This window comes from Symphalangus syndactylus, chromosome 13 (assembly GCF_028878055.3).
Source record: "Symphalangus syndactylus isolate Jambi chromosome 13, NHGRI_mSymSyn1-v2.1_pri, whole genome shotgun sequence".
In the NCBI taxonomy this organism is placed as follows: Eukaryota; Metazoa; Chordata; class Mammalia; order Primates; family Hylobatidae; genus Symphalangus; species Symphalangus syndactylus.
Genome location: NC_072435.2, coordinates 121,335,502 through 121,362,334, shown reverse-complemented (window position 1 = coordinate 121,362,334; position 26,833 = coordinate 121,335,502). Strand labels below are relative to the sequence as shown.

General features: G+C 45.9%; 1 protein-coding gene across 4 annotated transcripts in view; it reads right to left on the bottom strand.

The window, feature by feature from the left end:
* Nucleotides 1-26,833, bottom strand: part of TMEM132B (transmembrane protein 132B) — a 529,452-nt gene that overhangs the window by 129,378 nt on the left and 373,241 nt on the right. For all 4 annotated transcript variants that reach the window (XM_055239058.2, XM_055239060.2, XM_055239062.2 and 1 more), the window contains one exon: nucleotides 22,448-22,634. In XM_055239058.2, coding sequence (XP_055095033.1) covers nucleotides 22,448-22,634 — 187 coding nt within the window. The remainder of the gene's footprint in view (nucleotides 1-22,447; nucleotides 22,635-26,833) is intronic.

Below are 26,833 nucleotides of genomic sequence, written 5' to 3'. Positions count from 1 at the left end.
ATGGCTGCATAACAGTATGAATATATTTAATAACACTGAACTGTACACTTGAAAATGGTGATGATAGTAAGTTTTGTTATATTTTACCACAGCAAAAACTTCAGGAAAAAACAAATCTACCATCTAAAGACATTATTTTCCTCCAACAATCCTGACCTCTACCCTAGCAGAGCCTTGAAGAAAGACATTGTTGAGCAGCAACGTGGACACAAGCTCTGTTTTCTCTCTGGGTTACAGGTATGCATTAATGTACAGGTCAAAGAGTGAATCAAATTCATGCTAACTTTTCTAACTCATACATGATTTTATGTTTCCCAGAGTGACTTTGCACCACCTTTGGTGAGGTCCACTTTGAGGAAGCAGGTGTTCACTTCTTTTTTTTTTTTTTTTTTTTGAGACAGGGGTCTCGCTTTGTCGCCCAGGCTGGAGTGTAGTGGTGCAATCTCGGCTCACTGCAAGCTCCACCTCCTGGGTTCACGCCATTCTCCTGCCTCAGCCTCCCGAGTAGCTGGGACTACAGGCACCTGCCACCACGCCCAGCTAATTTTTTATATTTTTTTTTAGTAGACATAGGGTTTCACCGTCTTAGCCAGGATGGTCTCGATCTCCTGACCTTGTGATCCGCCAGCCTTGGCCTTCCAAAGTGCTGGGATTACAGGCGTGAAGGCGTTCACTTCTTTAAAACACCAGGTCTTGGTGTTTTAAAGGTTGCATCTGTCTGTGTCTCCTCCCTTGATTTGAGGGAGTCATTTAGGCAGGATAGGACTATGGAAGCCGAGGAATGCTGAACATTCTCACCTTTTAGGGTAAGATTTATAAAGCACTTTGGTATATTAAAGGCCCTTAAGAAGTCCTGTGGTAATGAAATCCACCTAGCTTTATTTAATTAAATTTCTTCCATATTTATTTGACACTCCAACCTCTTATTTTTCAAGGCCCATGCAGTCATATCCTGTGTGCCAAGAAATACATGAGAGAGGAGGCTGTTTTAATGAGCATCTGTCCAATGATGCAAAACCCCAAGAGGCTATATCAGAAGGGACAGTGTCAGGACAGACAGAATCAGGGGTGCCAGGGTCAAGCCCTAGCTCCCACAGAAGAGGCTGCCTGGCTCCTTCTGAAACTCAAGTTTCCTGCTCAATAACAACTATTTGTTGAGGACTCTCTATATGTGTCAGCTGCTGTTCCAGATGCGAAAGATAGAGCAAAATGTGTCGTGACAATGATTATTATGAAGAAAAACAAAGCAAGAAAACTGAAGCAGCGTAACAGGAGTTGGTCATTCTCTCCAGAGTGATCAGGGAAGGCCTCTCTTACCAGGTAATATTTGAGCAGAGACCGGATTGAACTGAAAGCATGAGTCTTGTAGACATCTGGAGGAAGAGAAGGCCAGGCAGAGGGAACAGGAAGTGCAAAGGCCCTACAGCAAAACCATGTATGGCACATCTGAGAAACAGCAATAAAGCCAATATGGCTGGAGGGGAGATACCAGGAAGACAGAGAGTGATTAGGAGGTGAGGTCAGAAAGGTGGCCAGGGGCCAGATCCAGTGAGGTCTACTAGGTCATGATAAGGATTTCCGACATTTTTCTGAGTGAGAGAAGATGACAGTGGAACAATGGATCAGAGGTCAGACATGATAGGTCTGGCAGTTGCGTGGAGAGCAGACTGTAATGAGCCAGGGTAGAACCAGGAGAGATTACACCACAAACCAGGCAAGAGATGCTGGTGGACTTGAGTGCTCGCTGTAGAGGTCCTGAAAAGTCTGGATTAAGGACTGGATAGCCACAGTGGCTATAATAGTATCAGATAAAGTAGATTCCACAGCACATAATATTACCATGGACAAAGAAGTTAGTCTCATAGTGATAAAAGGTTCAATTAATCAATATAATAGAACCATCTTAAATTTTATATATCTAATAACGGAGCTTCAAAATGGATAGAGCAAAATCTGATAGAACTACAACAAAAAAAGACAAATCTCCAACAACAGTAGGCTATGTCAAAACCCCCTCTCAATAATTGATATCAAAAAGTGGGAAAAGAATCAGCAAAGACTTAGCAGACTTGAACAAAACAATCAACCACCTTGACCAATTGACATTTATAGAATAATCCACTTGACAACAGCAGAATACATTTCTCAGTGTGCAAAGAGCATTTATCAAGAGAAATTATCTCTACACCATAAAGCAAGTCTTAATAAATATAAAAGGAATTAAGTCACATAAAGTATGTTATCAGCCACAATGGGATAAATGTTAGAAATCAGTAATAGAAAGATATCTGGAAAATGCCCCCAAACATTGGAAAATCTGTAACACATTTCTAAAACCTATGGACGAAAGAAAAAATCAAAAGCAAAATTAGAGGATGTTGTGAACTGAATGAAAAATGAAAATACAATGTATGAGAATTTAGGGGAAAACTTATAGCACTAAATGTCTATAGGGGAGAAAAGAAAGGTCTACATCAGTGACTTCTGCTTTTACCTTAATACACTAAAAAAGAGAAAATTAAAACCAAAGTAAGCGGACAAAAAGAAACCACAAATATGACAGCAAAAGCTAACGAAATATGAAAATATAATGCAAAATCTATGAAATCAAAAGTTGATTATTTGAGATCATTATTAAAATTGATAAAACTCTAGCCAGACTGATCAGGAACAAAAGAAAGAAGTCAAAGAATCAATGCCAGAATAAGAAGGGTGACATCACTAGAGAGTCTAGACATATCAAAAGCATAATAGGGGAATATTATGAGTGACTGCATGTCAAAGTTCACTCAAAATGAGAGCCAACCACTCATCAAAGAATTGTGGAAATGAACAAGGGCCTGCCCTCACAGAGCTTACATTCCCAGGAAGAGAGAGCTAATAAGTTGCCAAACACATGTGTAACCAGAGGATTTTGGAGAGTGCTCATTCTGCAAAGGAAAGAAACCAGATGGGTGTCATAACGGGTCACTGAGAGACAGCACCATTACCTCATCGAGGGGAACATGCCTGACCTAAGACCTGAACGGGGAGAAGATGAAGCTGCTCTTGGGGTCAGAGAGAGCCTGTCAGAAAGAAGCACGTGTTCCAAGGCCTTGCAGTGAGAACAAGATTGGCCAATTCCAGAAAGGAAAGGAGGTCAGCATGGCCAGAAAGTATAGGAAAGGGATGAGAAGTGAGGGAAGAGGGTGGACAAGAGAAAGCACACAGACCTCTTTCGGCCACTTAAGAATGTGTGTGTCATGGCGTCATTCACAATGCAATGGGAAGCCAATAGAGATTTTCATCAGGGGACTCATACAATCTGTTTAATGAATTAAATAGAGGGCCTGGCTATGGTGTGGAGAATAGATGACAATAACACGTGAGTGGAACAGGGATACCAGCAGGAGGCCAGGACGGGCGGTCTGGCAGGAGATGGTGGTGGCTGGGCTCAGGTGCTGGCATTGGAGACGGAGTGAATGGTTGAATTCTGGATATATTTTGGAGATTACAGATCCTAGGACTTGCTGATGGGCTGAATATGATGCTTGAAAATGAAGAGGCATCCGGGGTAACTCCTCTATTTTCATTCCGAGCAACAGGGTGATGATGGTGCCATCTGCTGATATAGGAAAGACTGGCGGAAGATTCTGTCAACACAAAGAATGGGACTTGAAGAACCTCCTGAACCCTGGAATTACCAAAATCTTAGTAAACCCTTGACAAATTAGGTTTTCAAAAATGAATGCCTCTGGCAGAGTTAATAAACAGGAATTCCACTGAATAAAAGGCTTGTTCTCAGAGTCACAAATGATGCCCTTTGAACTTGGACTCACGTCAGAATCATTAAGCATTCAGCCCACGGATGAGGAATAGAAAGTTTAATTGATTGGCAATGGAACAAGAATGAATTCCTGGTGAAAATGCAAGTAGTCCCTGGCCAAGTGACTGTCTAACAGCTATCACTTGAGATGTGCTTGCTAGCGTGCCGCTGAGGAAGGTCTGTGTGTCTCGTCTGAGATGTGACAGCCAACAGCAGTATCCCTAAAATTGGTGATGGCCACCCAACAGAGACCAGAGTTATCTGCATCCTAACCCTGACCCTAACTCCTCACACGGTTGGTTCCTCATCACAGAAAGCTGAGACTTGGGAGATGTGAATTCTTAGGTCAGTTCAGCCCTGCCTAGCTGGATATCATAAATAAACTCTCTCTGAACCAGGGTAAGAACAATATAAATAACCTGGGAAAAAAAAAATCACCCCATGCCTCAGTTTCCCTGGGAGGGTGACCTTAATTAGATGATCAACAATGTTTCCATCCAAATCAGATGCACTCTGTGAGCTTTCAGCTGCCGAAGCACAGTGGATGGAGACTTGAGACGGGGATGGCGATGCTGACGCCAACAGCAGCTGAGCGTGCACGTGGGGGAAGCAGGCCTGGATAGGGATGGCCACGGTGTGGAGATCTGCAGAGTTTTGGGGTGGTGGATGAGTGTGTGGACTCTGGAGTCGAGTGGCCTCTGGGGAGGTGCTGTCATCCCCATGTTGCAGGCGGGGACACTGAGGCTCAGGGACATCCAGGGACTTGCCCCAGGTCCCACAGCCAATAAGTGGCAGAGCAGATATTTGAAGCCAGGTTGGCCTGGCCCTAGGACCCAATGCTCCTAACTCTGTGCTGTAGAGGAGCTTTGCCATCTGTGGTCCCTGATATGCCACCTCCTAGATTTCCCTGCTCAGCCTGGCCAAGACAAGAACAGGACCTGATGTCCCCATCCAGGAAGAAGCTGACTCAGCTTCTACCTCTGCTCCCCTCTGCCTTTGTCATGTGGAAACAGCCAGGGATGGCATCAATCAATATCTCTCGAACACACGTCCTCCTTCCTCTCCCAGTGATGCCCCTCACTGCAGCCATTGTCAAGAACGGATGTCCACCCCAGGTGGCTTAGAAGGCCACAGACCAACAACAAGGCACCCAAAGTTCCCAGGAAGGCCCCTGGAACAGTAGAAGTAGCCAGAAGAGGTGCCAGCAGGTGGTTTTAATGAGTCTTTCTGCCGCCCGGAGTCTTCGAAAGCATTTGTGTTTTGTGTGTTGGTTTGTTTTGCTTTTGGAAATTTATCCTATTGCAGTGTTTTATGGGAAATGTCTTTAATGCTTAAACGGTTTTTGAAAGGTAATACAGTTGACCCTTGAACAACATGGGTTTGGACTGTGCAGGTCCACTTATATATGGGTTTGCAGGATGCAAAGCCCGTGTATGAGGAAGGCCGACTCTTTGTATATGTGGGTTCCCCAGGTTCTACTTTGGGACTTGAGTATGCACAGATTTTGGCATACATGGGGTTGTCCTGGGATCAATCCCTTAAGGATACCAGGGACAGCTGGACATATATCCCATTAATTAGATGATCAACAATGTTTCCATCCAAATCAGATACACTCTGATTTTTTTTAAAAAATCTCAAAAAGAGTTAAAAAAAGATCTCAAAAAGAGTAAACAATAAGTCTCGTATTGGCAATATCATATCTCTGAGCTAGGTTTTAAAGGCATGGCATGCATATTTATTTACCAGTATTTTTTTTTTCATGATAATCTCCCCAGTTCACGTCCTTAACGTAATGACTGCTGCAAAGCCCTATTTGCCATGTAAGGAAACATATCCACAGGTTCTAGGGATTCACACGTGGGCATCTTTGGAGGGCCACTATTCTCCCTACCACAATGGATATAAGGTTTTGCCCACAGCGTGATTTGGTTACTTTCAAATGATTCATCTGGTAAAGAAGATGTCTTTAGATAATGATGAATAAACAACATTCACTGAATATCTACTATGTGCCAGGCAATGTTTTAAGCACTTACTTATATTAACGTGTTTAATCCTCACAACCAATGTGTGAGGTGGGCACCATCATTGACTGCATATTACAGATGAGATGCACCTGAATTGAGTGGATGGTTCAGTGATGGAGAGCGAATTCATGGAAGTGCTGGATTTGAGTCCTAGCTATCTGCCAGCGGACTCTGTGGCCCCCCAGCAGGTTTATGGTACAAAAAAACAGAATGATCACCCCTGGAGCCAACAGAACCTGCCAGCCAGTGTTGCTTCCTACTGAAGCTTCCTGATGCTTTACGTTTGGGAAATTCAGATGGATGGCATCGTCCCTGGGAGATGGCGCCTCTTAAGGACAGCAGCCTCTGTTTAACTCTGACATGCAACCACTCTGTGCAGCAGTCTGTCACCACCTGGCAAGGAAACTATGTGTGGATTCAGCCACACCTTACAGAGCAAAGACCTGACACCCTGTCCTTCATTCTTAAAGGTCAGAGGAACAGCAAGGTCAGGGCCAGCTGACACATGGCATGTGGAAAACAGGGGCAGCTCCACCATGACCAGATGCAACCCACCTCCCTGCAGAAGCAATCCCGGCTTGTTGTGGCTGCTTTTCACGTGGGAATTCTTAATAGCCCACAAGGCACAGTCACAGGAGAAGTCTGATATGGTTGTAAAATCACAGAGTAGAGGCATAGTCCCGCAAGGAAAGTAGACTGCATTCAGCCGCCTTTGGTTTCTTGCTGCCTGGACAGGTAGAAATTTACTCTATCTGAAAGCTCCCCTCTCCTGCAAAGAGTGTGGGACCTTACAACCATCACCTGTGCAAAGTGGACATTTTCCAGAGCCAAAGGTGGTTCTGGAGAAAATGCAAAGGTGGGCAAGTCTGCCCCAACCCCTCTCTTGGTCTTTTCTAAATACTCTCATGCCTTGTCTGTCTCAGAAAAGAATCCAGCAGCTTCTTCAGCTGAGTCTAATTATAGAAAGACACAATACCTTCACCCCAGGAGTTCAGCTTGGTCTTTAATCGTGGCAGAGAATCTTTCCTCCTTCATTAAAAAAATTTCACAAAAAAGTAGGAGAATTGTGTTCCTGGCAAAAAAAAAAAAAAAAAAAAAGCTTTCCTGAAATCCCTGATGGCAAGAACTGAGCCTCCTTCATCAGGTGCTGGCTCCCAGCCTGGTGGTGGCACACAGGCCCTCGGTCAAGGTGTGGGAGGAATGACTGGCAAACAACCCTTTAAATCTCAGCAGCATTTCACAGGTTACCAAGCCCTGTGGGACTCCCAGTTAAACACAGCGGGCTGGAAACTTGATTCATCTTTTCCCTCGCTCAGGATCTCATTAAAATGAGACTAACAGAATGAAAAAGTCAAAAATTCTCAACACAAAGGGGCCATCAGTGATAAAAGAGACCAGTCTTTTCTGGAACAATGGTGGTAACTGATGAAGTGAGTAGGGATGCCTGTTATGGAATATGAACAACAAATTAATATTAAGTGGAAGCATTGGGTTCTACGAGCAAATATAAATGTGATAAAACTTAGTGTAAATACATATATTAGATATATAGGTTATATACAATTAATAAAAACCTAGGCAGGAGTCTCACGGTGCTGTTTATTCATCTGTCAGGGAAGATAATTAATCAATAGCAGCGCTGTCCAACAGATCTTTCCTCACTGCTAGAAGATTCTGTATCTGTGCTGCCAGATGTGGTAAACACGAGCTCCATGTGGACACTGAGCACTTGAAATGTGGCACGTGCAACTGAGAAACTGAATTTTTTAATTTTATTTACTATTAATTTTAATAGCCACATGAAGCTAATGGCTACCATATTGGATAGCTTCAGGTTCTACACTAAAATTAAATTGTGGCATCTGAAAGAGTGGATGTAACTATAATGGTAGTAGTGATGGTAGTAATAGTAATAATAAAAATAGGAAGAGTGGATGTAACTGTAATGGTGGTAATGATGGTAGTAATAGTAATAATAAAAATAATGACTCTAATCACTGACTTGTTTTTACCATAAACCGTTTCCCTTTAATCACAGTAAGATGATTTTTGTTTACTGTTTTGTTGTTGCTGTTGTTGTCTGGGTTTGGTTTGGTTTTGGTTGTGGGATGGGAAGTTTGAGACAGGGTTCTGCTTTGTCACCCAAGCTGGAGTGCAATGGCACGATCATGGCTCACTGCAGCCTCGACCTCCTGGGTGCAAGCAATCCTCCCACCTCAGCCTCTGGAGTAGCTGGGATTACAGGCATGTGTCACCATGCATGGCTAATTTTTAAATGTTTGTAGAGATAGGAGTCTCACTATGTTTCCCAGGCTGGTCTCAAATTCCTGGGCTCAAGCGGTCCTCCTGCCTCAGCCTCCCAAAGTGTTGGGATTACAGGCGTGAGCCACCGTGCCCAGCCAGCAAGGTGATTTTTAAAAAACCAGTATTTCTTGTAGTGATTAATGGTTTTTTGAAGTTCAGAAACTTCATATTAGATTATTTGCCTTCTCTTAAATGTAAGTAAAAGGAAGGACTTAGCACTTAATAAAGAAAAAACCCAGCACACAGAATATGCTCCCATTTTCGTGAAGTAGGAAGTTCGCCGGCCACTTGCGTGTCCAGCCACAGTCATCTCTCTGCCCATACGTGGACTCTGACTCCCTACATGGAAAAATAATTTTCCAGTATTACTGCTGGCTATATCGGGGGTGCTGAGATTCTGATTTTTCCATATATTGTTTAAAAATGTTAAAATGAGCATGCATCATTTTAAATAAAAATAATAAAGCCTCTTAAGATTTTGGCTGAAGCAGGTTGTCAGGTGCCAGGGGTCACGGGCTGCGCTGAGCGCTGGCTCGGGCTGCAGGAAGGAGCCTTTATTTGCTCACACTCAGGGAAATCGGGAATCCCTGGAAATCGCAGGTCCTGAGGACGCGGCCAGTCGGGCCTGGCAGGGGCTCCAGGAGCCTCCGCGGGGGAGGGGAGGGCGCGCGGCCTGTACAACCCGGTCTGCGGCGCCATCTAGCGGGTGCGCCGGGACCATCGCCCACGAGGCCCTTCCCCGGAGGAGAGGCTGATGGCAATCAAAATGCCATCGCGACCCCTTGTCAAAGTAAAGCCATTTAGAGAAAGACTTGCTGGGCTCTGCAATCAGCTATGCAAGGGGAAAACAAGCGTTTAGGAACATTCCCTCGCTGTTTGTCTCGGGGGGGCTGATGTGCAGCTGGAGTGCCCTGGGAAGGGGAGAAGCTGTAATAATTATTTACAAGGTGCATCTATTCCGACTGGCCAGTGGCAACACCACCCCGTTATTAAATATGTTGAATTTCACCACTATCTTAAGTATTTCACCTTCAAACAAAAATAAGAAACAAACTCTTAACATTTATCATACATGTATTATGTGACAAGCAGTGTGCAAATACTGCTTCACTTCATCCTCATGATAACAAGATAAGCTTATTCTGGCTTCTGGTAGGAATTATATTACACTTTTTACAGACGGAATAGGTAAGGGGGACTGTGTTGAAGGTCACACAGCTTTAAGCCAGGCTGGAATTGAACGACAGCAGCTTGATTTTCTTAAGCACACGCATCTCACATCTCCCCAGCTGTGGAAAAGGGGCCCTTTCCTGATCAGTACAGAGGCTGGCAAAGTGACTCCCTGGCAAGAGCTCTGGTTTTCCAAACATAAATATCAGGCTTGCAGCGGGCAACTCAACATCAAAGTGCTCAGAGACAGCTTGCATGTTCACAACCCCCAAACTGTGATACATAATCAAGTTCACCGTCAACAGTGAGTTGTTTTTTTAAAAGAAAATTATTGTCTCAGAATACAGGTTCCTAAGGCCGGGTGTGGTGGTTCACGCCTGTAATCCCAGCACTTTGGGAGGCCGAGCCGGGGGTGGGGGGGGTGGGGGGGGCAGATCACCTGAGGTCAGGAGTTCGAGACCAGCCTGCCCAACATGGTGAAACCCTGTCTCTACTAAAAATACAAAAATTAGCTGGGCATGGTGGCACACACCTATAATCCCAGCTACTCAAGAGGCTGGGGCAGGAGAATTGCTTGAACTCAGGAGGCAGAGGTTGTGGTGAGCCAAGATCGCACCATTGCACTCCAGCCTGGGCAACAGAGTGAGACTCTGTCTCAAAAACAAACAAACAAAAAAAGATATAGCTTCCTGATTATTTTACTACCTTTAAAGGGTTGTAAAATAGGACCATAAAATCCCTTGCATAATCAGTCTCAATTTGGGGATTCGGGGCCCACCGACAAGCAGGACAATTCCAGGGCTGCACGACAGCCATCCTTGTGGGACAGGTCATAGATATTAATGATACTGACGGAGTCTTTAAAAATTTGTCATGTCTCATCCCTGCCGTTGAAGCACCTGGAATTCCACTACTTTGTTGCTCTGACTGACAACCACCCATTTCTTTCCCAAACTTGCTTAGCTGGGCCTATTTTTCCCTTTCGCCTTCAGAAATTATACATCAGCAAAGGTTTTCCCAAATACAGGCAGGTCAACTGAACTGAACATCTTAATGGGCTTTTCCCTTCCTTTCCACTGAGCTGACTCCAGTTCACTCTGCAAGAGCAGTCCTTTAATATTGTTACGGTTTTAATGTAAGTTAGGAAATGGCATAACAGCTAAATCCAGTTATGGGGCCACTGCGGCGATGGGTTTACTAAATGGCCTGCCTGGCACCACGTGCTGGAATAACAGTGTGGGTAGTTGGCTTGCAGCGCCAGGAATGCCACAAGTAGGGTGGCCACTCTGCACCAAGTGCTACGGCGGCATTTACAAAGCACATGGCTTTCAGCTCAGCCGACAAAGACGGTTACTTGTGGCCATTTGTAAAGTGTACCCAGTGGACAGGCATTCTCCTTGACAATTTAAAATTGCTCCTTTCCACTGTGAGAGGGTAGGATCAATCAGGTGAAATGGTGCGTATATAACTGAGGTTACGGCTGTCTGCAAAACACCTTGCTCATTCTGGTATATTAGAGAAACTAAGAGACAGAGACCTTCAGTCTGTTCTAGATACCAACTGCCAAATGTTTTGTGTCTTCCTCAACAGTAATTATACTGACAAACTTGGGGTTTTGTGGGAAGGGGGAGAAACATGGACCTTCTAGGTAGGCTATGACATCAGGGTGCAACAAAAATAACTCTCAGGCCAGGCACAGTGGCTCGCTCCTGCAATCCCAGCACTTTGGAAGGCCAAAGTGGGAGGATCACTCGAGCCCAGGAGTTGGAGAATAGCCCGGGCAACATAGTGAGACTTTGTCTCTACAAAAAAATAAATAAAAATCAGCCAGGTGTTGTGGCATGTGCCAATAGTCCCAGCTCCTCGGGAACCTGAAGTGGGAAGATCACTTGAGCCCTGGAGGTTAAGGCTGCAGTGAGCTATAAACACACCATTGCACTCCATCCTGAGTGGCAGAGCAAGACTCTGTCTCAAAAACAACAACATCCTGTCCTGATTAGCAGAGTCCAGCCAACACGACTGAGTGTGAGTATTGTGTAGCTGAGTGAATGGCTGGAGATTTAGCAGCCTGGCAGAGTCATTATCTGGAACTCCAGTTCTCACTGCACATGTGGAAGGTGCAGTGACTGGGCTGCCCCAGATCTAAGTAGTTAATGGCACTCATGTAGCCCCCGCCCGCCTCCTATACCTATAGTGAGCTAGTGTCCCCCTAAAATTCACATTCACATTAGGAGATACACCTAATGTTAGATGCCAAGTTAATGGGTGCAGCACACCAACGTGGCACATGTATACATATGTAATAACCTGCACATTGTGCACATGTACCCTAAAACTTAAAGTATAATAAAAAATAAAAATAAATTCACGTTCACCGACAACCTCAGAATGTGACCTGATTCGGAAATAGAATTTTTGCACATCTCATTAGTTTAAATGAGGTCATACTGGATTAGGGTGAGCCCTCAATGCAATGACTGGTGTCCTTACAAGGGGAGGACACAGAGACACAGACACAGACACAAACACACAGCTTATGTGATGACCAAGGGAGAGATGAGGGCAAGGTGGCCACAGGCTAAGGAACGCCTGGAGCCAGCGGAAGCTGGAAGAGGCAGGGAAGGCTCCTCCCGGGAAGCGTCAGAGGGAGCACCTCCCTGCTAACACCTTGATTCAGACTTCTGGCCTCCAGAGCTGTGAGGAAATAAATTCCTATTGTTTTAAGCCACCTAGTTTGTGGTAATTTGTTACTGCAGCCCTAGAAAACTAATATAGCACCCAAAACAGACATTGTTTACTGATTGGCATCCTTTTTCCTGCCTAACATAGCGCTCCAGCAGTCAACCACTTGGCACATGATGTACCCACCCCCAAACCAGATGGAGCTTTACAGGATGCATCCTAGTTGGGGGTCAGGGAGTGGAGGAGAGAGAGAGAGAAAGAGAGAGAGAGGAGAAAAGAAAAGAAATTGAAGCAACCTAAATATTCATCAATAGGGAAATGGTTAAAAAAAAAAAACTATGGAATAACCTACTGCAGAATATAACAGTTTTTAGAAAATGATTAAGCTCTATTCATATTAGCACAAAAGGCCTCCAAAGCATGTTGTTGACTGTAAAGAATATTACACTCAACATAATGCCATTTGTTTTAAAACACAACCACACATAAAGCCATACTATGGATTTTCTGCAGCCCCATATACATTTGTTTGGTTTTGTTACAGACAGGGTCTCGCTCTGTGACCCAGGCTGGAGTGTGGTGGCACAATCACAGCTCACTGCAGCCTCGAACTCCTGCGGCCCCATATATATATGAGAATGTAGATACATTGAAAGATAATGTTCTGGCTAAAAGAAATAAAATGATATACAATCATTCATTCGGGTGAGGCAGCAGGAATTAGTGAGCAGCCAATGGGCACTTATCTGTGATGTTTTAGGAAGATGTATTCAAGCACTGTTTAGATTTTAAAGTTTTACACAAAACAAAAGATGAAAGACAAGACATAGACTGCTCCAGAAGCCTTCAAACCTTTCTAAAATGCCCTCCTACTTATGGCTTCCCAAAGCTGGGACAGAACCCAAGGGTCCATGTGGCATCTGCTGGCCCTTGCTTGGGGTAAAGCACCCCTACTCACCACTGGAGACTCCACAGACAGAGGCTGCCCCCGTCTGAATCCCAGCGACCAGCAAAGTCAGTGAGCACAGGACACACAGAGGTGGGAAGGCAGAGAAAGACTCTCTTGACAGGAAGGAGAGCTTTGCAAGAGTCAAGTCCCTGTTGGCCTTTGGGGTGACCAGGCAGAATCATTCGAAGAAAATAAAAGGCCTCCTGGGTACTTAATAAGTTTCAGGCCAGGCACAGTGGCTCACGCCTGTAATCCTAACAATTTTGGAGGCTGAAGTGGAAGGATTGCTTGAGCCCAGGAGTTTGAGACCAGCCTGAGCAACGTGGTGAGACCTCATCTCTACAAAAAATTAAAAATTAAAAAGTAAAAACTTAACCAGGCATGGTGGCATGCCTGTGGTCCCAGCTACTTGGGAGGCTAAGGCAGAAGGATCACTTGAGCCTGGGAGACCGAGGCTGCAGTGAGCTGTGATTGTGCCACTGCACTCCAAACTGGGCAACAGACTGAGACCTTATCTCAAAAGAAGAAGAAGAGGAAGGAGGAGAAGGAAGAAGAAACAAGGAGGGAAAAGGAAGAAGGAGGGAGGAAGAAGGAGGGAGAAGAAAGAAGGAGAAGGAAGGAGAAAGGAGGAGGAGGGGGAGGAAGAAAGAAAGAGGGGGAGGAAGAAAGGAGGAATAATAACAGAAATAAAGTACACAATTAATGTAATACACCTGAATCATCCAGAAACCATCCCCTCATCCTGGTCCATGGAAAAACTGTTTTCCGTGAAACCAATCCCTGGTGCCAAAAAAGGTTGGAGACTGTTGATACATAGCACATATAACATGCAAAACGTGTTGATTAACTATGTTGTCAGTAAGGCTTCTAGTCAACAGCAGTCTATTAGTAGTTAAGTTTTCAGTCAGTCAAAAGTTATACTGAGATTTTTGACTGTAGAGGGGTCAGTGCCCCTAATGCCTGCATTGTTCAAAGGTCAACTGTTTATGTTTCTTGCATTCATCAGTCCCCTCCCCTAGCATGACAGCATGAGAGTTGAGGCCTTGTCTGCCTTATTCATCGCCATTCACTAGAACAGTGCTCGGCACAGAAGAGGCATACAAACGCTGTCTGGAATAAAGAAGTATTTGTGTCCAGGCCTTGTTGTAAGGTTTCAGGCCAACACGACTAAAAAGGAATCTGATGATCTCTCGTTGTAGCCTGTGCCGAGCCCATGTGCCCAGTTGCCTAGAAACTCACAAGTGTGCTCATTTTTTTATTCCAATCTTTTTGAAAGATAATGTGGTTTTTATCTGCATGTGCAGAGCCAGGATTTTTAGTTTTAAGAACAGTCGTTGAAGGGTGGACTGCAGCCCTCAACACCAAGCCACCCACGGAAATAAAGCTCTAAGCTCAAAGCTCAGTAATTGGGCAGAAAACCTAAAGAAGGGACACCATTGAAGGAAAAAGGAAAATTTGTGCCTTCAGAGGAAAAAAAAAAGAAATAGACACATTTGTTAGCATTTCTTAGCCACAGAGAGGGGGCAAAAAGATGATACAGATGTAGAAGATAATGCAGAAAGCACCACTGTCACCCTGGGTGGCAGCATCCCTCTTCTTAGACCACCCTTTTCAAGAAGGGGTTTTTGAAGCTTTTGGCCATCTGTGCTGCTCTGCTAGAAATGGAAATCTTAGACACAAATGGCTTCCAAGGCCTAATAATTTCAACTTCAAAACTTCCATCCATTCCATTTTCTCTCTTTTCATTCACTAAAAAATTATGAATCCAGCACACAGTGATGCTAAATAAATGTTTGCTGTTCACTGTTTGACTAGATGGGTGGCTGGGTTGGATGGGTGGATGGAAAGGTAGATGCGTAGATGGAAGGTGGATTGGTGGATGGAAGGGTGAATGGGTGGATGGAAGGGTGGATGGAAGGGTGGCTGGGTAGTTGGAAGGATGGATGGGTGAATGGAAGGGTAAGTGGGTAGATGGAAGGGTGGATGGGTGGATGGAAGGGTGGATGGGTGGATGGAAGGGTAGATTGGTGGTTGGAAGGGTGGATGGGTGCATGGAAAGGTAAATGGGTGGATGGAAAGGTGGATGGGTGGTTGGAAGGGTGGATGGGTGGATGGAAGGGTGGATGGAAGGGTGGATGGGTGGATGGAAGGGTGGATGGGTGGATGGAAGGGTGGATGGGTGGATGGAAGGGTGGATGGATGGGTGGATGGAAGGGTGGATGGGTGGATGGAAGGGTGGATGGGTGGTTGGATGGATGAATGGCTGGATGAATGGAAGGAAGGAAGAATGAATGAGTGAGCACCTCCCCACAGCCGCCTCCCTCTGCCAGCATGCCTGCTTGGCTACTACATCAGCCCCACCCTGGTGTCTATGACTGGGTCTCTCCCACTTCCTATCAGGCACTCTCCCAAAAGCTGCATATTTATCTTCATGAAATAGAGGCTGACTTGCTACCCAAAATGTCAACAGCAACCAACACAATCCAGGATCACACACCTGTGGCAGCAAAGTCCTAAATCATAAGCCTGGGGTTGAATCCCAGGACAGCACCACCTTCTCAGAGGGCACTAGGGGCACTGCATGGGCAATTCCATGAGTGTAGATGCTTCAACTGCCCAGTCCATGGCTGTCACAGGTAAGATTACAAGGCCAGACCCTCATTCCCCCAGGATCTGTGTATGCCACCCAGTTTTAACCAATGGGAAGGAAGGTGCCACAGCCAACTGGGGCCTGTAGGAATGAGTCTCCTCTCCAGGGAGAAATGAGGGACGGCACAGTGGATAGCATCCCTGCCCCTTCCTTCCTGATAGTGACAACCCCTGTGCGAGGAGCCCAGCAGGCCTAGGAAGGTGATGGGAGGCTAAGAAGAGCCTTCAGTTGAAACCCTCCAAGCTGAAGCTAAGCGCTAGCCAGAGGGGATTTACAGTGAGCAGGTTTACTGTGTCACAAGGCAGGAGGCCCAGAGGAGGGAGGCTGGTAATGGGGTAGCTGGGCAGCCTGCGACACTGGCGAGGACACAGCCTCCCACCCTCTCTCTGCTCTGCTGCCCCAGAGTGTGTGCAGCTCCTCTCACAGTGACACCTCCCGCTCCTTACACAATCACGCTCAGGGATAGAAAGCAGGAATAGCCCTGTGCTTCGATCCTTTTTAACAACAAGTTATTACTTCTCCAGACCCCTCGCCCAACTAGGCAACTTCCCCCAGGGTGCAATAATCACAAGGGAAGGGGATGAACAAACCGTGATGGTTTAGGCCAATCCAGATGCCACCCTGGGACTGTGGAAGGGTCCAACCTTACCCAGTGGACCAAAGGATGCGGCCACTCAGAGGGCAAAGATCATAACCGAGGCCCTTTTAGCAAGAAAGCTGGGAAGGAAGCAGGAGGCAGGAGTGGCCATTGGCTAAGAGAACACCACTGGCTACCACTCCACCTGCCAAGTATACCACAGGTCCTTCTGTGCAGCTACAACAAAATACCTGAGATTGGGTCATTTATAAAGAACAGAAATTTACTTCCTCACAGTTCCAGATGCTGGAAGGCCAAGACAGAGACCCTAGCAAGGTCAGTGTCTGCTGAAGATCTGGTCTCTTTGCTTCCAAGATGGTGCCTTGTTGCTGCATCTTCCAGGGAGGATGAAACACCATGTCCTCGCATGGCGGAAGGGACAGGCACAGGGGCCTAAGCCAGCTTCCTCCAACCCTTTTATAAGGAAGCCATCCGTTTGTGAGGGCAGAGCCCTCATGGCTAATCACTTTCCAAAAGGCCTCACCTGGTAACACCATCACAAGGGGGATTGAGTTTCCTTGTGAATTTTGGAGAGGACATATTCAAACCACAACGTACAGAACTTCAATGAATACTTGTGGATTCATACATTCTTTGTGATCCTCAATAAATGATCCAAACCAATGAATAAAGGATAACTCCAGAACAAAGATCAGACATCCTAGCATAGTATGCAAGCCTACTAGAGTGTTCTGCTGCCCCCTTCTCTGTTCCCCTTATCACCTCCCCTCAGCCCAAACACCAGCCCCACCGAGCCACCTGCAGCCCTGTAAGCACCCATGCTCTTGCTCCTACTCATCACACACATCATTCCATCTGCCTAGAACACCTTCCTTCTTTCCACCTGGCTAATGTCCATTCACCTTCAAGAATTAGATAGCACATTCCTCCTCCCCTTTCTACCCTGACCCTCCCAAAGAGTAGGAGCCCTCCATGGGCTCCCAGGCCCTCTGTGATTCTCTCTCTCTCTCTCTGCACCCATAATGTGCCCACTCTAAACCCTTTGGCTGTGTCTGACTCAGCAAATCAGACTCCTTTCCTCCTCCTTTTCTCCAAGAGGAGAACCCACCATCATCCATCCTGAGGTTGAACTTCTGTTTTACCTTCTCCCAAATTTGACAACTACACCTACAGATAGCTAAATAACACAATGACAATGATGAAAATTATAAAAGCCCAACATTATTGAGTGCATGCAGTATGCCAGGCCAATGGGAAAACACTTTACCTTAGTATATCATTTAATCCTCACAAAACTATCAGGCAGTCAATGTGATTTTTACAGTTTACAGATAAAGAATTGGAGCTTCAGAAAGATTGAGTGACTTGCCCAATATCATGAAGCTAGTAACTGGAGCTCAAATTTCAAACTAGGCAGGTTGACCCAACAGCCCTCATTCTTGACCAAAATATCTCACTGCCACCTACCTTGAAGGTAATCATAATTGAAATTTTCCCAGGCAAATCAATAGGATAATGAAACTGGCTGGATAGAGAGGATTGTTCATCCCACACACCAGCTGAATCTGATCCGGTGCCCTATCTGGGACACTTTCCCTCTACATACATGACTTTTATATTTGCTTTGATAGTTTAAGCATGTTCATATTTTTTATGGCTCAGTTTACCCATCTGACACCACTGTGAAGTAGACAGAAGAGGTACTCTCGCTTGGAAATTCACACATGAGCTACTAAAGCAAAGGGAGGTTAGGTGACCAGCCTGAGGTTACGTGGAGAATGAGAGGGCAGCTGGGCTTTGACTTCGGGTCTCCTCCTCCCAGTCCCAGGATTAGAGGACAGTGATGTGGAATTATGACCAGAGCCCACCCAGCCCCTGTCCCGTGGTTGTCCACATCCCCCCTGGGGATGAGGATGCCTGTGAAAACTAAGAGACTCATGTTCCTTGGTGCTCTGGAAGCTCTGCTCTGGGGTCCTCTGGAAGAGCCAAGCACAATGAAAGTACATCCCCAGTGAGGAGAGAGTAGTATCCCTAGGATCTTGGAGCTGTCAGAGGTGCCAGAGTGACATGGAGGCCAAGAGAGCTCCCAAGGCAGCAACCTGGAAGGCATCAAGCTGTAAGCTGGTACAGGCAGCAGCCTGGGGCTACACACAATGACAGAGCAGATCATGGGAGGAGGGATGGAGAGCCCTGAGCACCCAGCTTGAGGAAGCTCCAACTAGAGAGAGCTGGAATCCTGCATAAGCAAGTGTGGTAGGAAAATAACAGCCCCCTCCAGAGATGTCCACAACCTAATCCCAGAACCTGTGAATATGTTAGTCAGCATGGCCAAAGGAATTTCTGCAAGTATGATTAAGTTAGGGATCTTGAGATGGGGAGATTATCATGAATTATCTGGGTGGGCCCCATGTCATCACAAGGGTCCTTAAAAAGGAAGAGAAAGCAGGAGAGTCAGAGAAGGTGATACAATGATGGAAGCAGAGATGACAGTCATGTGGACCCATGAGCCAAGGAAAGCTGGTGGCCTCTAGAAGCTGGAAATAGTACAGAATAAATTCTCCCCTAGAGCTTCCAAGGAACCAGCCCTGCTGACAACTTCGCTGTAGCCCAGGGAACCTACTTAGGACTTCTGACCTCCAGAACTCTAAGGGAATAAATTTGTAGGTTTTTAAAGTTGTTGAGTTTATGGTAATTTGTTGGAGCAGCACAGGAAAATTAATAATACAGCAAGCAAGAGCTCTCTAGCCAACGGACTCAGGCTCTGATGGTAGACATAACCATTTGTTCATTTGCTGAGCAAATACTATATATTCGGCACCATGCTGAAAAAACATCCGGCGAGCAAAACAAACATGGCCCCTCTCATCAGGGAGCTTGAAATCCAGCGGGGAAGACCTGCAGTATGCTGGTTATGGATTCATGGCCTCTCAGTTCCAAGTTCACCCCTCATTACCTGCTCTGTGAAAATAGATCTGAGCCCTATTTCAATATTTTTGCTTTTCCAATGGGCACAATGTTAGGCTTTGTCAGTAGAACATGCTGGAGAGACAGCTTGGGAGGAAAGGGTTGGCTTTCTGATGCTGAGGCCCTCTCTCTGCAGCTCCTGCCATGCATGGACCTTCTCCAGCATGAGTGGCTTCCTCGGTGTCCCACTCCTGCAGTGCATGGTGGCCAGCAGCACCTCACAGCTGGCAGCTTTCCCCAACATCCACCTTCAGTAGTTTGGTAGCAAGTGCATCACCCTTGTGAACAGCTGTCCCTAGCACTACAGAGGACAGATTTCCATCAAGCTCCATCCGAGTGCTGCATCAGCAACTTGTCTGCCATTCAGTGAGCTGTGACCACAACCTCTCCAGAAATGTTGCTTTGGGGGGATAGACAGGGAAACCTCTTCTTTGAGCATTATAGTTCAGCCCTCAGGCTAGTAGCTGCTCCCTATATCTGCCATTCCTATGTTGTTTAGAGTTCTCTTCACTTCTAACTAACCAATCCCTCACTATCCCAGTCCTCTGTGATAGTTAACAATTCTCTATGTTAAACTTTCCGTGTTCACATTCTTTCTTATGGCTGGACCTAGACTGAGACAGACAGGACACAAACACCCATATAAATAAGCATAGATCACAGACAGTGATGGGATCTGCACAAGACAAGGACAAATAAGTGAAAATAGAAAGCGGGAGACTAATTTAGCCAGGGCAACCAGGAGAGGCCTCTCCATGAGTTGACCTTCAAATGAAAAGTGACAAGAAATCAGCCGTAGTGGAGCATTCTGGGCTGAGGGAGCCAAAAGGAGACCTGAGAGGAATGAGACTTGGCATGGCCACATTCTGAATATGCAAGCTTCTGAGGGACAGGCTGGATTTGGTTCGCAGGAGTCACATCATGCAATAAAACAAGCAAGATAACAGCACTGGCTGGAGCCCGTCACCCTCAAATCCAGTCCCTGGCCCTCCTCTGATCAGTTCTGGATCATAGTAGTGTTGACCCCTGAAGATGCTGCTTCCTAAGCTTATGCCTCAGCCAGCAGGATGAGATTAAGTAAAAGACTTTGCAGGATCTGGCAGGAGGAGGGAGGTAGAAGCCAGGTAATTCCTCACCCCACTCCTAGCCCTGCCTCAGATAGCATCCTTTGCAACAGTTGAATCTCTCCCACACTCCAGCCCTAACCAGGCTGCTCAAATGTGATTCTAGCTGCAGCAGTGACCCCCAGATCCTGGGCTCTGGTTATACCCCCTCCACCCTCACCCTCTGGCCTGGGGGTGGGAGCAGATTCCCACTCTTACTAGGGTGCCCAGCTCTCCCCTGTTCTACGTCTGCTTCTCATCTGTTTCATTCCCTGTGTACTTAAGTCCTTGCATTTAAAGCTGCTCTGTTCTAACTACAGAGGAATTTCTGCTTCTCGTCAGACTCTGAAAATAGTGAGCCCATTTTCTGTACATTGTGTAGCTATGTACCCTAGTGCCCTTACTTCATGCAGGGCGGTCCAGCGTTAATTGCCACTGATCTTTCCATGACTTGCTTTGGAATAAGGAAAAGAAGAAGGGGAAGGGGAAGAGGAAGGAGGAGAAGAAGGAGAAGGAGGAGAAAGAAGGAGAAGGAGAACGAGAAAGAGAAGGAGAAGGGGGGGAAGTGAAGGAAGAGGAAGAGAAGGAGGAAGGAGAAGGTGGAAGTAGAGGAGGTGGCAGCAGTGGTAGCTTCCAACCCCACAGTGAATGGAGTGCTACAGATAAAGCATAGAGCAAAGTGGTAAGGACTTTGAGTTGAGATTCCCCAACCTCAGCCTGACCTAGCTGAGCTGGAGAATTTATAGATGGGTTCCCAGACACAAGAAAATGCAGTTTCATTCTACCTTAAAACCCACACCCATCCATCTCTGTTCCCTAACAGGTACTTCCCCATCTAGATGTGGCTGCCTTCAAACCACAATGTGGGTCAATGACGATAGGAATGATCTCCGTCAGTCTAATCTTCAAAAACTAAATGACCCTGGAAGCTTGGACTAAAGCACAGATCCATTCACTCATTCAACAAACATTAACTGTGCCAGCCATTGTGCTAGGTGCAGGGGTGAAAGATGTGGACACAACTGACCAGGATAACCCTACTGTCATGAATCCCACCTTCTGGGGAGGAAGACAGAAAATGAACCCTAAATATCAACCAGTGATAATGTCTAGGAAGAAGATAAAACAGGATGATGACAGGTAGAGGGTGATGAGCTGGCAGGGGAGGGAGGGCCAATTTTAGACAACAAGGTCAGAGAAGGTGACTCCCTAACAAGTTGAGGTGGGGAAAAGGACCCAGACATGGGAGATGTAGGGAAAGTGTGTTCCCAGCAGAGAGAGATACTCAACACACTTGAGACACTCGAGATTCGGGAATGGTAGAATTAATTCTAAGATATAGGGTTCAAAGGAGTCTCATCTTTGTTGTTTAACTTGCATGATGAATGATCAAAAGCACCCACAGATTTTTCCAGAGTATCTGGACATGGATCCCACACTTTGATACCAGACAGGAAAGTCAAGGCAGTGCAGAAAATGGCTGAACACTTCCAGTGTGGAAAAGGGTATTAAGCAGGTGGTACCCAAGGACTTACTGTCTCCGTGGAATCTCTGGAATTTAGGCTCTGGAATCTCACCCATGACCCTGATCTCAGATGTAGCCCCTGAGCTTGACTATGAACATAACTTCAACCAAGCCCAGGGGAAGAAGTCCAATCACCTCCAGGCCAGTGAAGCAGAAACACAGGCAGTTTTGTGGACTCTGGGGCTCTACCCAGCTTAAAGTGGTCAGTTCCCAGCAAGGCTCTTTCAGTCCATCTGCATTTTAGAGTTTTCCAATCCATAAGTTACCTGGGAGCCTTCAGGGCAAAGCCAATTGACAAGGGGTCAGTTACCTGGCATACAGAGCCACTGTTCCCACCATGTAACCCTGATGCATTTCAACAAAACTGTTTTCACTCAGTGTAGCACTCAGTCCTGATATGCACACAGGTTTGATTGAGAAAATAAAGAATAAGGGCTCCCCAGGAAACAGTTCTGCAATATCCACAAATGAAAAGGGATTTACACGGTAGACCTTAAATAGTTCCCAAGGAGCCATTATGAAAAGCGGGTAGATCAAATGCAATTTAAGTATATTTTCCTTGTTTAAACAGTGTATCAGGTATGTCGGAAATAACAGATTATACAGTGCATCATGTTTAAAGAAAACTGCTTTGTGACACTTTCTCCGAAGCCCCCAGATTCCTCACCATGGCAAGAGGGACGATGCCCACGAAGGTTGTCTGGCTGACGAAGATCTCGGAGACGACCAGCTCACTCATGGAGTCCTCAATAGGGTACTCCACCTGCCAGGTAATCTGCTGGGCCCCAGCCAGGTCACTGCTGTTATCGATTCCAAAGTCCACTTGCAAGATCTCATAGAAGGATCCATTTACCCTGGAAAACAAACACATATTAAGGTTCCATTTAAAACCTCAGACTCAGCAGAATGTCAAGAATGTAATAAATTGCCGCATTCTTATTTGTCAACCAAAAGAATGACTGCCAAGTTCAACAAGTCACACGGCAGTGTTGTCGGAGCCTAATTCACAGCTGCCCATCAGCAGCCCACACCTCAGAATGGGCTGACGATCCGTCTCTAGGGCTCCATGTTGCAGAAAGCAGGCTGTCTTTCACTGGATGAGTAACTCGATCAGCATTTCACCTCTGCGCATGCCACGCACAGCTCTCCCCTCCCCAGCCCAGGCATGGGCATGCCACGTTCCAAGCTCCACACTCAGGAAAGGCCCCCAAGCCACTTCATGTAGCTTCACTGCTCCTCCAATCACAAAGCACACCCTGGACCTTGGCCATTCCTGCTTCTACTTAGCTGAGGTCTGTAGACCAGTTGTTAAAACTCTCCAAGCTTTAGAATTTGCAGAGAATAGTGGGGACCTCATGGGTGTGTGGAAGCATCAGGAGACTGAGAGTGAGAAAGAACTTCACACACTACGTGGTTTACTACATAAACTATGAGCAACATAAGAAGATACTATACTGGACTTCTCATTTCACCAAATGGGATTAGAAGTAATGTAAAAAAATCCCACCTGCCTTAATTCATGGAATGACAACATATGTGTGTTTGGAGGTGGGGGGGCTATGAAGTTGGTGAATTCTTTATAACTGAAAAAGACTAGTGTGATTCTTTGTATGTGCAGGGAGCCCCTTGTCATTGACATGGACTTGTAAATTGCAGGCTATCACATTGACAGGGAAGTCACTGAACAGAGTTAGAACAGAAAGCCATGCAGCACAGGATTGTGAATGATCCTGATCCATCAGCCTGTTTCCATCCCAGTGAATCTAGCTCCACCCAGATACAAGGAAGGCAACAGCAGAGCAGCTGATCCACAAGCTCCCCCAAGGCCTGAGCCACACACACCAGCAGCTCCTTCTCTGCCAATGAGCCTCCCAGGACCAATGTAGGCTGAGAAGTCTCCTTCCTGCCTCTGGGGGCCTAGGCAAGGTCTGCAGTCTGGGCTCCCAAACTCACAATCTGTGCGGAGTTTTGAAAAAGAACCTGCTGCCTGCTGCTTGTCTAATGGACTCTCCTACCATGGACAAGCTCCCCTGCACTGGGACTCCCATAAGAACAGTGGTGGGGAAACCACACCTGCTTCCTTGTATATGCCAAGAGGTACCAGAGGAACACTGGAATATAGACACAGCACTGACAACACTAAATCACACTGACCTGATTGGTAAGAAATTCTACCCAAAGGGAAACCACATTGAACTCCACATGGAATTGGTCATGGGCAACCTTTTTCCCATTTAGCCAAGATTTTAAGGAACTCTCTGATACCACAGTGCCCAATATGGTGGCCACCAGCCACAAATGGCCATTTACATGCAAATTAATAATTTAAAAATAAGTCAAATTTAAATTCAGTTCTTCAGTCGCAGTATCCTAATTTCAAATGCTCACCAGCCACATGTGGCCCATGGTGACATGTTGCACAGGGCAGGTAGATAACTGCTGACCTGCTTTGTACCCTGGGAAAGACATTTATGCCCCTTCCACCGTCAGCTTCCTTGTCTGAAAAATGAGTGAATAACAATAATATTGGTCTTTCTACTTTCAGTAGAATTATGGGGATGGAATGAGGGAATGGGTGTGTATTCACTTCATGTACCATCCAGTAATATGAGTTCATACTGTGATGATCTCAAAATCACAGGAGACACACAGCTGTGGAAAAGTTTAGGGGCTCCCATGGGCAAATATAGCCAGGTGGTCCAAGCTGAGCCTAAGCTGCACATAGGTACTTGGGATCTATAAATCTTCAAATATCCATTGGTACAAGTTGTTTTGTAAGAAAATGTGTGTTGGGCTGGGCGCGGTGGCTCACGCCTGTAATCCCAGCACTTTGGGAGGCCGAGGCGGGTGGATCACGAGGCCAGGAGATCAAGACCATCCTGGCTAACACGGTGAAACCCCGTCTCTACTAAAAATGCCAAAAAAAATCAGCCGGGCATGGTGGCGGGTGCCTATAGTCCCAGCTACTCGGGAGGCTGAGGCAGGAGAATGGCGTGAACCCAGAAGGTGGAGTTTGCAGTGAGCTGAGATCGCGCCGCTGCACTCCAGCCTAGGTGAAAGTGCGAGACTCTGTCTCAAAAAAAAAAAAAAAGAAAAGAAAACGTATGTTGAATAGCAGTTTCTGAACTCATGAGAGGACGGAAAGTGTGCACACATGGGACCCCCCTTCTCATCAGGGGACCCCTATTTACCTGGGTATCTTTAGTGAAAGGCAAAGAAAGTAGAGATGAAGGGCTGAGCTTTTAGCTCAGTTTTCAGCTAGTCACCCCATGCGCACCCCTGCCATTTCCCATCAACCATATTCCAGCCTAATTTCCTTCACTAGTCACAGAAATTCTCCACGAATCCATCTGTTAAGTCACCTCCTACAAGAGATGCTTGGTCCTGTCAGACCAAATTTTCAATTTCTCTTTGGGCTGCACTGTGCTTTGTAACCAGAAGTAGGAAGCTGCTTCCAAAACCTCCCAGGTTCTCAGCATTCCGTAGACCTCAGAGAAGCTAATACCAGGGAAGCGAAGATCCAGTGAGAGGAGAAATGAGCTCTGCCATTTTATCCTGCTAAATTCACACTCTGGTCCTGGGGTAAAGACAGAGAAGTGGCCAGTCTTTTGGCAAAGAGGGTAGGTCTGCATAAGATGATCAGCCCTTCTGACTGTGGGCACGTCCTGCCCCTCTCCAACTTCCCAGCTTGTGAGCTGGACCAGCTGCAGGAACCTGCCCAAGTCCAGCAATGAATGGAGTAACAATTAAGGCAGAGCTGCTTTTATGTAAAAGTTTTTTTTAAAGTCATTTCTCTCTATCCAGAGGAAAGAGGTCTTACACTTTTAGGCAATGAGCATGCTTGCTAATGAGTCCATTTCTAGAAAAATGAGTTCATAACTGGTAATTTGACCTGCTCCCGATGTAGTCTTGATAAACCTTTCAAATATCAAGAAGTGTTTCATGATTCTCTCAGTTTAATAATTACAACTGCCTTTGAGGAATCAGGATCAGTGTTTCAGCCATGAGACATTCATTGGGCAATTTTTCCTGCAGTGGGGAAGGATGCACGTGAGAGTGCGACAGTGTATGTGACTCTGTGTGAGAATGTGATAGTGTGTGTGAGTGTGTGTGTGAGAATGTGATAGTGTGTGTGAGTGTGTGTATGAGTGTGTGTGAGAATGTGAGTGTGTGTGTGATAGTGTTAGTGTGTGTGAGATTGTGTTTGTGTGTGATTGTGTGTGAGTGTGAGAGTGTAATTGTGTGAGTATATGTGAGAGAATGCGTGAACGTGGGGGTGTGGGAGTGTGTGGGAGTATATAGGAGTGTGGGAGAAAGGAGAATGTGTGCATGTGTGAGTGTGTGTGTCAGCACGAGAATGTGCAGCTCTGTGTGTGACAGAGAAACAGGATATGTGCTTGTGTTTGTGTGTGTAAATGTGTACGTGAGAATGTCTATGAGTGTGTCTGTGTGAGAGGGAGAATGTGTGGGTGTGTGTGAGAGAGAATGTGTGAATGTGTTGATAGAATGTGTATTTGTGTGAATGTGAAAGAGATGTGAGAATGTGTGAATGTGTGTGAGAATGTGTGAATATGTGTGAGAATGTGTGTGAGAACGTGTGTGAGAACGTGTGAATATGTGTTATGTGTGAGAGGGAATGTGTGTGTGAGTTTAAGAATGTGTGAAGGGGTGTGAATGTGTTAATGTGTGTGTGAGTGAATGTGTGAATATGTGCTGTATGAGTGTGTGTGAGAGGGAATGTGTGTGTGAGTGTGGGAGACAGACTGTATGAATGAATGTGTGTGAGCGTGAGAATGTGTGAAGGGGTGTGAGTGAATGTGTCAATGTGTGTGAGTGTGACAGAATGTGTGAATGTGTTTCTGTGAAGGAATGTGTGAATGTGTGTATGAGTGTGTGAGAGAATTTGTGTGTGAGCAAATGTTTGTGTTTGCATGTGAGAGAATGTGAGTGTGGGAGAGAATGTGTGAAGGGGGTGTGAGTGAATGTGTCAATGTGTGTGTGAGTGTTACAGAGTGTGTTAATGTGTGTTTCTGTGAGAAAACGTGAATAGTGT